The 13162-nt window shown below is 36.5% G+C and overlaps 1 protein-coding gene across 7 annotated transcripts in view; it reads left to right on the forward strand.

Annotated features, from left to right (window-relative positions):
• The window catches only part of QKI (QKI, KH domain containing RNA binding), a 152762-nt gene that overhangs the window by 58333 nt on the left and 81267 nt on the right, over positions 1 to 13162 (forward strand). For all 7 annotated transcript variants that reach the window (XM_066178665.1, XM_066178658.1, XM_066178659.1 and 4 more), the window contains one exon: positions 5282 to 5398. In XM_066178665.1, coding sequence (XP_066034762.1) covers positions 5282 to 5398 — 117 coding nt within the window. The remainder of the gene's footprint in view (positions 1 to 5281; positions 5399 to 13162) is intronic.

The raw sequence follows: 13162 nt of genomic DNA on the forward strand, positions 1-13162 counted from the left end.
CTATACTGAAGCTGCTTTCTACAGGAGGTTAAGAATTAAATAACATCATCAAGAATGGACATTCATGGTTACTAGTACTTGGTTGTAGTAACTACAGTGGGATTTTTTTTTAAGGAAATAGTATTTATATGATTTTTCTAAGCTAGGGATCAGAAGGTGAAACCAAATGCTAGGTTACTAGAGGCACAGATACATTGCAAAGCATTTGTTATGAATCATTAGTAAAGGGATCCTTCTTTGTGCGTTTATAATATTTTACTGAATTTAGCTGCTTATTTTATCTTAAAGTATGCTTAAAGTCAGCATGAAGGATGGAGTATCTTTTTGGTTTTGTTACAATGGCAAACTACTGAGCTTTTCTTGAGACTTTCCTTAAAATAATGTTTAGGCTGTGTATGAAAAGTACTCAAATACACACGTACATCGGGAATGTAAAAGCTTTTTTAAAACTTTCCTTGATTTCCTTAAGTTGAAATAGACTTGAAGAATAGCTTGTTTTGGCTTTTTTCCAGCGATAAGTAACTGACTCTGCAAAATCAATGTTTAGTAAGTCACTGGAACATTTGCTAATAAGATGGTAGAATAAATGAGTTTTTAATTGAGTTAAATAATTGTTTGATCAAATGCATGTGTTTATGTTCTTTCTTGCTAGATTTGAATATTTCAATCAAATTGGATTTTTTCAAATTCATTTCCCTTAATGAAGTAAAGAATTTTTCTTAAGTTAAATTAGTTCTTGCCACATCAAATTTTCATATTTCAAAGGAAAACACAAAATACAAACGTCACAATAGTATGAAATATAGTACTGCTTGTCTGCCTGAAGTTCTTCAGATTTTAACAGGCATGGAAAGATCCTTAAACACTGCATTTCCCATGCTGTAAAAAAACCAGACACACTTCTTTGTAGTCTCTTAGTGATCAGCAGCTCTGAGTCTTTGGCATGGTTCATTCTTCCTTTTCTTTACTTTTGTTCTGGGTGTGGGAAAGGTGAGAACTATAGAAGCACCTGGTTTGCTTAGGAAATAGTTGTTCTATGTGTAGGGAATAGAAGGTATTTTTATCACGGGGTTTCTTACGCAGTGGACTTGTTAGGTAGGTCACCACATGGAAATTTTGTTGACTCTTGGGAACATCGGTTGCTGCAGAATAATCATAAATATCCCAGAGTAGGTAAAGACATGAGGATTTGGAGCGGCTTTTTTCCCCCAATACATTTGTTTCTGCTTAAACACTTCAGGTTGCAAAGATTCTCATGTGCAGCCTTGCAAGATGTGCTGTCTGTCCCTTTCCTTTAAGGGTGTGTATTTTGGACGTCTCAAAAAAAAGGTAACAACTGTATACACACCAGCAAGATCCAGTAGTGTTTTTTACATGCTGTAAACTTCAAACAATAAAACTTAGCAAACTAAGGGAATGTGAGGGTGATGATGCAGAGAAACAGGCAGAGGGAGAGCAACAGGGGTGTAACTGGTTGGAACTTCAGCACCTGAGCTCCACTAAGCACTTGTAATTCTTAGCTTTTAGGATGCTTTTGTGTTTGTGTGTCACCTTCTTCTGAAGGTTGTTTCTTTAGTTCTAATTTTGAGTTAAGGAAGATTTGAGCACATGAAAATAAAACTCGGGAAAACAATTGTGAAATACCACTCGTGAAAATTTTACATACAAAAGTATATTGAGTGTAGAGAGATATCAATTGTTGTGGAAGGAGAGACTGACTTCATTTGGTTGCTTTTTCTGTGTTGTTGATGTCGAAGCAGTTAATCTTGTCTTGAGCCACTTCTGCTTAATTTTTAACATAATCTCACTTTTCAACATGTGTGAGGTTAGATACATTCCAAGCAGTGCAGCCTTAAATTGGTCAAATTGATTTCTGAACCTCTGCTGTTTTCTATACTAGCAATTCCCTGGGGGTGAGGTGAATCCTACAGTACTCAAATGCAGAGTGAGAAACAGTCCCAGAAATTAAAGGGAAATATTGATAGCTTTGTCTCTGTACAAATGTTAGAACAAACAGTATTCCTGAACACAGGTATGTTCTTTATAGAGAAACACAATGCAGTGATGAGTGTTATTGGGTGACAATATGAGACAAAGAGCAGGAGAGTTACATGTTAAGAATGGTCTTCTGAATTTGTCAGATGTCTTGTTCTGATAATTCTGTTTGATAGTCTAGCTTGCTTGACAGGTAAGAGAAGCAGTAGGTGCAGATAAAACTGGGTTCTGACAAAACTGTCTAATGTGAAGGCTTACTCTGTTCCTGAGTTGTGGTCTTGCTGGTCACTGCTCTGTCTCTCTGACAAGAGAGTCTTGATTATGTTTTTCTGAGTTCTGAGCTTGGACTTTTAAGATAGTTGTCTGAGGAACTGAACACTGACTGTGATACATTGGTACAAAAGATAGGGGATCATTTGTTAAAGCAGTACTTGATTTAATCTATGATAATTGATTACTGATGAGTCAATTAAGATTGCACCTCAGGTGGGGTCCTGCAGCATTCTCCTTCATCTTGTATCTCTAACACATTGACAAAACTTGGTTGGTAGGATAGAAAGTATGCTTAGAAAGAAATTAAGTCATTACCAAATGCTTTTAAAGACAGTTTTGAGTTTTAATTCTGTCCTGAAATTACTGTGCCTGATGTCAACAGTGTGGAAGTCATTACACAATTGTAGAGCAATATGCTGTTGTAGAGGGCACGAAAGTTTCATATGAATATAAAACAAGGGAAAAGGATCAAGGCTGAGGTAATGGAAAAGAGTATTTGGGGTCAGTGAATGTAGAAACAAACATAAGAACTGAGTTTTTGAGGGAGGGAAAGAAACAACTTGGGATGTGTTAATAAGAATGTGGTTTATAAGATATAATTGTTCTGAGTGACATAACATTGTTGAGATTTCAGTAGAAGTACTGCCTTGTCTAGGCATCCTGCTTTTAGTTGTGATCTAATTCTAGGGCCTAAGAGAACCAATGGGAACAGGCAGGGATTTGGAAAGAATAGCTATACAAAAAGACTCCAAGTGTTAATACGTACAGTTTGGAAAGCAGACATGGGGTTGAGCTGCCTTGGAAGAATTTGTGAAGGCTCTTTATAAGGAGCATATCCTGAGAGTAACTGGTAAAGGAACTGGTTTAACATTTAACAGATTGTGTTGCAGTTTTAAGTCTGTTTTTAAGTCTTTAACTAGAAGTTAAACTAGTTGAACTACTTCTTTACCTAGAAGTTTTAAATAATGTTCAGACCATATGGATAAAGTTGCAGACTTGCGGGTGATACACTTCCTCCCTTTTTTCCTTTGTATCCTGTATAGTTCTATTAACTATATTCTGTAGTTTTATTATTTTTACCCAAGGTATGTTACTATTTTTGTTTTACTCATGATTCAAATTAATGAAACATTAGAGACTGCTGTTTTTCTTGGGAGATTTAGAATATTAAAATAATCAGCTTGTGTGTTGGTTAAAATATTGATTTAAAGTCATCTTTGCAATACTGTTTTAGTATTATTGGTGGAATGGCATAGATATCCAGAGTTTTAGTGTGCAGAAGTTTGGTTGTGGAGAAAAGCAAGTAAGATACTGTTCATGTAAGACAGTAGTACAACTTTGGTATTAAACATAAAATGTGTGACGTGTAAGATTTTAATAATACTTCACAGCTGAACTTCATTACTTGTGACTAGTTCATTGCTTTATCAAGGCTTAGTGTATGTTTCTTTAATTTCTTATGATTCCAAGTTTCTGTGTGTGTTCACAAGTTCATTTAATCTTTACTCCACACCCCATCACCTCCCTGTAGTTGATTCAGACTTCATAATATGTCTTTGTTTTCTGAGCTTGCAATACTAAATAACTTTGGGAGTATATATTCCCAGAATAGTTTAGCTGCTGTGAAACACTGTTAATTTTCTTAAAGAACTTTAATTTGCTTGCATTCATAATTTCTGCTTACTCTTAAATCATTTCTGGTCTTTGCAGTTCCATAAGGATTTCAAATACATTGAGTTTTAGTACTCAAGCCCAATTTTAATTAGCTGAGGAAATGAAAGCCAACAACTTCTTCACAATTCCGTTGAATAACTTTGTTTACAGGGATCTAAAATATCCAGAGCAGTGTTACAGCAGAGTTTCTGTTCTTTTAATTCCTTCTTTGTATGTAATGCTCAGTCTGAAATTTCTTCGTTTATCTGTTGTTTGAGCTGGTGCTTCATCTTACACTGCAGTTGTCACAAAGTACTGCTCTGTGTTCTCAATGCTACCATCACTTAGTGTTTTTTTTTATTGGTGTCATAATTTTCAGAATGTGTGGTTGGAAATAATGAAAGGGAAAAAGCTCTTGAAAATAACGAGGAAATACTGTTATGTATGGCTAAATGGGGGTATCGCTCTGTTGAGTGTAGGCGGGGGCTGTCTGCTGAAGTCAGCCAATTAGACATGAAATGCTTACTTTGTTTGTATGTGCAATGGAATAAATGATACAGCTTACAAAAAGTGATGTGCTTTTGTTGTGTCTGTATCTACACATAAATTTTTATATATACCAATATTTTATATATATATGTGTGTGTGTGTATGTATGACAGTGCCATATGTTTTAAGAAATGTTGCCCATGAAGCCTAAAATAAGCATGTAAGAGGCCTCATTAGTTTTTTCTGAAGGAAATACCATGGCATGGGTAGATACAGAAGAGTTATTTTCAAGGTTCTTCCCAGACTGAGTGCAGCAGAACCACATGGAGTGGGGAAGGAGAAGGCTGTCTGCAAGCTCCTTAGCAGGGAGCAGCTGAACAGTGAGCCCAGGGGCCTTTCCCAAAGGTCCCTTGCCTTTGGTGGGACTGGAGCTCACCTGGCACCTGAGCATTGCCACCACATGGAATCTGTGTGCATGGCTGGTCGTGCACCCAGCCCGAGTGTTTCCTTGCCATGGTGCACCTTGTTGGCCTGGGGATGAGCGTGGCTAGACACATTTGTGGTGAGGGAGAGCAGCTCAGAGTTTCTGTAAGAGCTTTACAGAACTTAATGAGGAGGAAATTAGGACTGCCGCCGATGTAGGCTACCTGATGTTACATCTAAAACACCTAGTTTAATCCCAAAGTTGGGGTCAAGTGGGTACTTAAAGTATGAAAAAAAAGCCTAACTCATTTTTCAACCTCAGGCATTTAGTGTGGTGTCCTAAGCCATTAAACACTTGATAGTTTTAGACATAGAAATACATGTTGTTCAATGTTTAATTAATTTTCTTTACTTGATTTTATAGGAATTATTTATTTTTTTCTTTCAGTTTAACTTTGTTGGAAGAATCCTTGGGCCCAGAGGACTAACAGCTAAACAGCTTGAGGCAGAAACAGGATGCAAGATAATGGTCCGAGGGAAGGGCTCAATGAGGGACAAAAAGAAGGTAAGGTCTTGAAGACCAGTGTAGTTTCAGATGCATAATTTTGTTTTGTAATGGAGGATAAGCTCATGTCTCTCATTCTTACTTGTTGTGTTCTTACTATTATGCTTTTTTGTTATCTAGTATCTTACACAGACTTAGTAAATAACATAGGCTGTCCTGAAGAAGTAAAATGTATATGCTCCATAATTCTGCAATTGGGAGTCTTAACTAGCAATTATAAAGTATTCTTAAGTAATAAGTAACTTACAATTATGTCACATTTCGCAAGGTAAAGGTAAAAATTGATGTTAAATGTATTTTTCTAGGAAAGAGCTGTTAACCTCAAAGGTCTTACTAATAACTTTCTTGTATTGAATTACCAAAGTAATGATTTGTGCATGGACTGTGGATTGGAAAAAAAGAAAAGAGTTAAATGTATTTCTGGCAGTCATTTCTGTTTGGGTGGACCTAAAAGCACTGTTTCTGGTTTTGTTTCGTGTTCAGGTGGAGTTGCAAATTAATTAGGGCTGTTCTTGCCTAGTCCTATGATATGCATGCTCTGCCCATATAAACGGAAATTGCGTGATAGAGCCTTCCTGAATGTCAGGTTGCTCTCGTGGTAACTCTGTTTTTCTAGATGTATATTCTAGCTATTTCCCTCTACCTCTGGCTACTGCTGCTGAAGTGACACCAACAATCTCCACTGTAATTTTGAGTGTTCTCTCTTTGTTCCCAAAAATACAGTTTCTTTTGGTTCTTTTATAGGAGAAAACATGCCCTCCCCCCACTTTTCCTTACATGATCAGCCACATAGTACATTATATTGATATGTATGTACTGCATAACAATTAAAATAGAAAGTTAATGTCTACCAAGTTAAACATCTTTTCCTTCCCAGAGCTTATAAATGTATTACCTTCAAATTTCATTTGTCTCTTGTTTTCATAATCTGCTGTAATACTGTCACTGTCCTTTGTCTTTTTCCACCATTGTTGTAGGTTTTGCAGTTAGTGAAATGTCTGTTAGAGAATCACAGTGGTGGAGGTTCACTCCTCAGGCAGAGTCACCGTGTCCAGGTTTCCTAGGACCCTGTCCAGGTGCTTGCTAGGTGTAGTGTCCTCCTACCACCATCCTTCAGAACCTGTCCTGTCCTGTGGGGAGTCATCTCTCCAGAGATGGGCAAGTTTACACTCTGAGGAAATATTTTTGGACTGATCTCCCCTATTCTCTATGCCTTTGTTTTTTAAATTGTATTTTTTGACAATTCACAGAAGAACAGGCAGTGGGAGTTTGGTATTTTAGAAAAAGTTTAGAAGAACTGAGTCCACCTAATGAGTCATCAGCTTTTTTAAGTTTAGTGAGAAAACTACCTTCAACAAGGACAAGTATGGCAGATCAGATAAAACGTTGTACACATTAAGAACTAGAAATTGATCCAGTCAGCACTTGAATGCCCTTTACAACTTTGAAGTTGGTTCTCTCATAATTTTTAAACATAAAGTACTTGACCATTAATAATTTACTGATATAATACTGTGGAATGTATTTGAATGATATCATATTATAATGTATTTGTGTACCAAACAGTGTGATATAGGTTGTAAACCAGAGTTGAGTGCCAAATAATTTTCTTTAGAAAACTGATTTTCATGCTATCCATTCTTAATATTTTCAGCTCATTTGCTCTCCTGAGGTGATTTGTATTGGTCATTAGTTTACATTTTTTAGAGCAAACTTTTTGGTCCTATACCACTGTTGATGAAGTAGGAAGAATTTTATAATCCTTGATGATGATGCACACCAAGAAGATGTTTCTTGTAAAAATAATGATTTGGAAGCTGATTTAAGACATGGTGATCACCAAAAGAAAGAATGAGTGACATCTGTCAGTCTGGGGCACAAGTACACTTTTTGCTGCTGACTGTTGCCTCTATTCCTGATGAATTATACTTACAGATGAACTCCCTAGTCTTGCAGTGCATTTAATTATAACAACCTTTTTTCATTTTCTTAAATGGCTTCTCTCTTTGCAGGTTGTACTTCAAAATGCTAATGAACATCAAAGTATAAAACACAGAAGTAATACTATTTTTTTCATGGCAGGTTAGGATACACGACTTCTTTTTTGAAATCTTTTCCTTTATCTAGAGTCAGTGTTTTTTTACAAAAGTCAGTATTTGAGATTTTTTTTCACTGTATAGTTTCAAAATTTGGAGGAGATAAGAGATTCAGGCTAATTTTTTATGTGTATTTTGTGAGTATAATTTATACCTACAAACCTGATTTCCCAGTGCTAATTATAAAAAAAAGCTTATTGGTTGTGGGAAGGAGTAATTACTAAAGCAGTGTCAATCTTATATGACATCTACATGGTACTAAATACTTGAGTAAACTGTCCATGTACTTCTGCGTTGCTAGTGGTTGCAGAATCCAAGAGAAAATACCAAGACTGACATGCTGGAAATCAAACCAACCGGATATGCTCTGCAGAGAATTTTGCTTTGCTGAGTGATCCTGTGAAAGAAGTAATGAGTTAGGAATCCTTGTTATGTGGCCAAAACACTTAAACTGGCATCACATCTTGAAACTTGCTGACAGATTCCCCCCAGAAAGCAGGGGAAATCCTCAAATCGTTTGTGTTTGAGGCTCAGCTGGTAAGCAGAACATCTCTCTAGGCAGCTTTCAACAAATTTAAAATCAAAACCTTAATTACTGAGAGTACTGTGATTAGAGCCTAGGCGTACTTGAAGGAGATTATTGGGTAGGGGAAAAGGGTTGCAGGCATTCATCAAAAGCTAATGAATGTGTAACTTTATTACGACCAAGGCATTTTTTTGCTTAGTCTGAATGCATCTGTCATTAGGTAGAGAAGGAAACTAGTAACTTGCACGCCAGTTAAGGAAAGCTTATAGTGACGACTGTCCAGTGATGGATAAGCAAAACATTTTTTTACATTTCCCTTGTCTTAAATGAATTCCGTAAAATAGGCATTGATGTGCCCATAGGGAGTTAGCCCTGTGCTCTGTAACATGCTGCCATTATCTCACTTTAGAGAGGGGTATGAAGCCCAACAGCATCAGGCTGCTCACTTGTGGCAGCCTTGGTTGACTCCATTGGTTTTTTTCTACTTCTCTCTACTTCTGGACAAGCATCTCCCCTAGAACAGTGTGTGATGAGAGAGCGTCATTCATTTTTACTTCACAAGGAAGCCATCTCATTATGTTACACTGAATTTTTTTCTTAAAAATTGGTAGTTTCAAATAGAAGGCCAGGCAGCTATGCAGTTCTAAATTTGAAGAACCCTGTGCCTTCATCCTGTGTAGCAGCTTCAAGTCTGTTGCACTTCACTCTGTATTAGACAATTTGAACTGATTTATGGTTTCTGACCTACTTGTTCCAGCTTACTTGTTCCTACAGTCCTGTTTACCTTTCAAGCAGAAACATAAGGTTTCCTGGAAGATGTGCTCTCAGTTAATACCAGTCTTGACCTTTCACTTGTGCAGAGTTGTTACAGTAAATAGATAATTCCACTTCTTCTAACTCTCAGTTTTTCTGTTTTTATGGTATGGCTAAGAAGGACTTAGAAAAACCCTGTCCTTGGTACCTGCACAAAGTTTGAGGAAAATATCAGAGGGGAAAAATTTATCTGTCTTGTGATCAGGATATTTTATTAAATTTACATGCTGTATAGTATTACATATCTGTAATATTTTTTTACCTTTTAGGCTTTGAAATATCATCTGATAAACTTTGTTTTCCAATGGAAAGGCTTAAACATTCTGTTTAGCTAATAATGTGATGTAAGTGACATCGGGTTTGTATGTCACATAGTACTGTCTTGTTGAGCAAGCCCTGTTACTGCCACCTTAATTATAGGATGCTTTGCTTTTATATTCTGTAGAAAGTACTATGTTGAACAAATCATAAAGTTCTGGTGCTGACACGCATGTTGAAATGGAATATATTTAGCATGTGTGAGTAAATGAAGTTGTTCTGTGTTTCGAAATGGAAGGCTGACCAGCCCTTCATCATTGTTCTTGTATGCCAGGAGTAAATTTCTTGGCTGAGGCCTGTTGCCTCTAACACGTGCCACTACACAAAAGCATGCCAGTGGTGTTTGATGGTTGCATGTATCTGTGCTGGCAAATAGTGGTTTGGAATGGCAATTTTAAAAAATTTTGTAACTAGTTGCAAAGGTGGAGGTTTCACTCTTTGTCAGTGCCTTTAGGTATTCTTGGCGAAAAATACTTCAAATGACTGGGGACAGAGACATGTGAAAGTGAAAGCAATTTCATATTCATAACACATGCCTAGAATGACTGTCCTTTTATTAAAAAAAAAATCCCTTTCTGACAATGCTGGTGAAATTTCTGGAGGTAGGTCAGATGCTTACTTTTCCATTTAGAACTATTACTAGCAGAATCCCTTGTGCAGGTTGATCCTTAGGAGTGCTGTTTATTGAAATTGACCTCTAGTTTCTGGAAACTGGCTGAGACAGTGTGTGGAGCAGCAGCTCAGTGTGTTTGAGGTGTTGGGTTCTGCTTTGTTATTTTCTGTTGCAAATCAAAGCTGCAAGTGTTTGACTGTTATATTCATTTGAATTGCCTTCAACTTTGTGACTATCCATTAGAAGCCATTGTATGAGCATGATCCTTAGCCAAGACTGAGACATGGTGTATACAGTGGGTGTCCTGAATCTACTGCATTCTGGTTATAAACTTGGAATAGAAAATTACTTAAGGCGTTCGGAATGAAGTGTGTAAGATACTACCCTGGGAACAATAAACTTCAGCGTCTTCTACAGTGACATTTCCTCTGAACATACTTTTTTTCATAAGCATATATGTCTTAAGTTTGGTTTCTCAAACTGATTAGGCTTGGGAGACCTTTTCATGCTTAATTTTTGGCTACTACAATAATTGGCCTTTTATTTTTAAGCTATTGCTAAACAAAAAAGTAGTCATGAAAACATATATATATTCACTGTACCACAACTGCTGTTTTAATACAGATGTCTAAGAATATACTTGGTGGTTGATAACTGCTTTGCCTTCCTAGAGGTTCATTGTAAAACATAAGATGTGCTGAAAATAGTTTTGGTTGCTTGTAAGCTAATATTTATATTTTTTTCAGTAGTGAGTACTTCAGAAAATGGACTTTGCAGTTCCAATTTTAGAACCTTCATTTCATTTGTAACTAGCTATTTTGAATACAGGGGGAATTGTAAAGCTGGATTTTATTATTATTTTTATTAAAGAATTGTTAAAGCATGGTCTTTCTCCTTTTCACAGCCAAAACAGAGATCTCTCGAGTTATGTCCCTGGTAATATTTGAGCCAGTGACCCTTTCAAGAGTTTACACTATTAGCTAATAGCATAGACAAAAAAAAAAAAAATCACAGGAAAAAGTCCTCTTACCAAGTTACTGATTTAATTATATAATTAAATGCTAAAGATTAGTGATTTTTTAATTCTTTTAAATAGAGTTTTTACTAGACAGTTGTGAAAGTAATAGATGTTATTTCTCACTGACAGCAGACTCCTTTTCTTTTAAGTCTGTTCACGAGGGGTTTGTACTCCTGAGTTTCTGGAGTATTATCTATGGTATCTTTCCCTCATACATCTTTTCTCTAAATAAAAAATGTTCAGTTCACAATGACAGTAGTGAAGAACTCAGGCACAAGTAGCATAGTTATGTATGGGAATGCAAATTTTACAAGAAGAGAACATTTTCCTGAAGTTTTACATGAGATTTGACAAACGCTTCTTATTTGAAGTAATTTATTTCAAGAGTATTTTCATAGCAGTCAGGGGAATGCTCTTACTTTCAAGAGCAGAATGGTTTTATTTTGGAGGGAAAAAAATTAGATGCCTGAGGGACCTTAAAAATTATTACTAACCTGTATTAGTCTTTCAGAAAAAATTACTGATACATATCTTATGCAATGCATCTTTTAGATGGTTTATTTCATACATACTTTTGCCCTTTGTTGGCTACATACTGAATATATCCAGTGTATATTGGATATATTTCTGCATGAGCTCAATACAACGTTGCAGCTTCGAGCAGATTTTAGCACTGCTAAGACATGGGTTTTCCTAAGTAATGTGAAAAATAGCTGAAGCCTTTGGCTATGAATAACTTTGCTATCAAAAATTCATTATATGTCATTTTGTTCTGAGAGCAGTTAAATTGGTTATTGTGCTAATTAAATATGGAAATAACTGCCTTTAATAAAATACTTCTTTTTAATGCCATTAAGTACACTGGAAAGGGTAGACTGTAGAAGTGTAATCAAAGCCCTGCTAGTTGAAATCAGCTTGTATTATGCTTTCCTTATATTTGTTTTGCTGTCAGTTTCCTGTGACGAAAAACCCTAAGGAGCAAGCAGTGAGAGAATCTGGATTATTTTGAAATTGGAGAAAAGTAGCATGAAGTGTGGTGGAAGAAAGTTTTTCAAGGGAATCCTGAATCATTGCTTGAGCATCTGTGTATAGACAAGTCTGGTTTATAAATTAAAATGCTCTGTCTATTGAACAGGAATTGATTCATCCTGTGGCACAGTAGAAGTTCCCTTTCTGCAGAATGACTCCTAAGCTTTTGTGAGGTGGGAAGCACAGAGAGTGTTCATTGTGTTCTAAAAGGTTGACCAGGTTTCAGCTCACAGCGGTCTGTGTCTGGCGTTTGAATACAAGTTTTGAAAGGCTTGGGAGACTCTACATACAGAATTGTTTTGAAGTGCTGATGAAATTGTCTGAAAACATCTATCTGTATTTTACTTTGTCTAGCAAAGTAGTGAAGCAAGGCGTAAATAATGAAAACCTACTGTAACCTGAAACATTTTTCATGGTAGCATTTCTAACTTTCTTAAGAACTAATGCTGCGATAATCTTGCTTAGCGGAAGTAATCTGTGTTCAGGTTTGCATTTTCAGTGTGTTTGTTCAGAGTTACGCAACTGTGCTTGCAGTTCTGTGCAGGAAAGGCCACGCTTAGTGTGAGGCTTGTGGGAATTTTCTTGTGCCTGCATGAAGATTGAGTCTACTTAAATGTGGAAATGGAGTTAGAGCTTGTTTTTTTCCGGGAGGAAAGCAGCATGCCTGTGTGATTCCTGAGTAGCTGGCAGTCCCTGGCAGTTGCTGGTTCTCCTGCTTTTTTAGGTGGCTTCTGGCAGGCAGAATAGAGGCAGGTGGTTGTTTACCATAGTGGATATGGCTCCTCAGGGTCTTATTTAGTAATTTTATTGAGACTGATAGGAAATTTCTTTAGCATGGAATAAAAGAGTAAACACAAAATAAGATACCAGGATTGCTGTAACCAAATACTTAAATTGCTAATTGAATATTTAGAAGATAGAGATATTTGACTTTGTGCTGTTTTATTGTTTTCCAAATAGAGACAAGTAATCTGTTTCATTGTAGCACAATACTGGATTCCTTGCCAACTGTATGGTAACAATGACAAAGTGTAATTCCTAAAATGAATGATCAGTTTGCCATTTAAACTTGTTTATGGGCAGTGACTTTCTTTAGGTTTTCTGGCTTAGAATTAGCCTTTGTCATGCCTAGACTTGGATTGAAACGGATATTGTTAATCACAGGCTGCACTTCTGCTATGTCTGGCCTACAGTGCATTAAGCATGTGAATGAAATTCAGGTAGCTGTGTACATGTTAGTAAAGATGTGACAGTATCCTCACTTTAGGGTTTATCCAGCTATGGCTGCAGTATTTTATTGTTAGTTTTTACACTTAGGTAGAGGGAGGCTTTTACTGACAGATGGTTGGAC

Source organism: Chamaea fasciata, unplaced genomic scaffold (genome assembly GCF_029207755.1).
Source record: "Chamaea fasciata isolate MVZ Bird 193981 ecotype frontalis unplaced genomic scaffold, bChaFas1.0.hap1 SCAF_3, whole genome shotgun sequence".
In the NCBI taxonomy this organism is placed as follows: domain Eukaryota; kingdom Metazoa; phylum Chordata; class Aves; order Passeriformes; family Sylviidae; genus Chamaea; species Chamaea fasciata.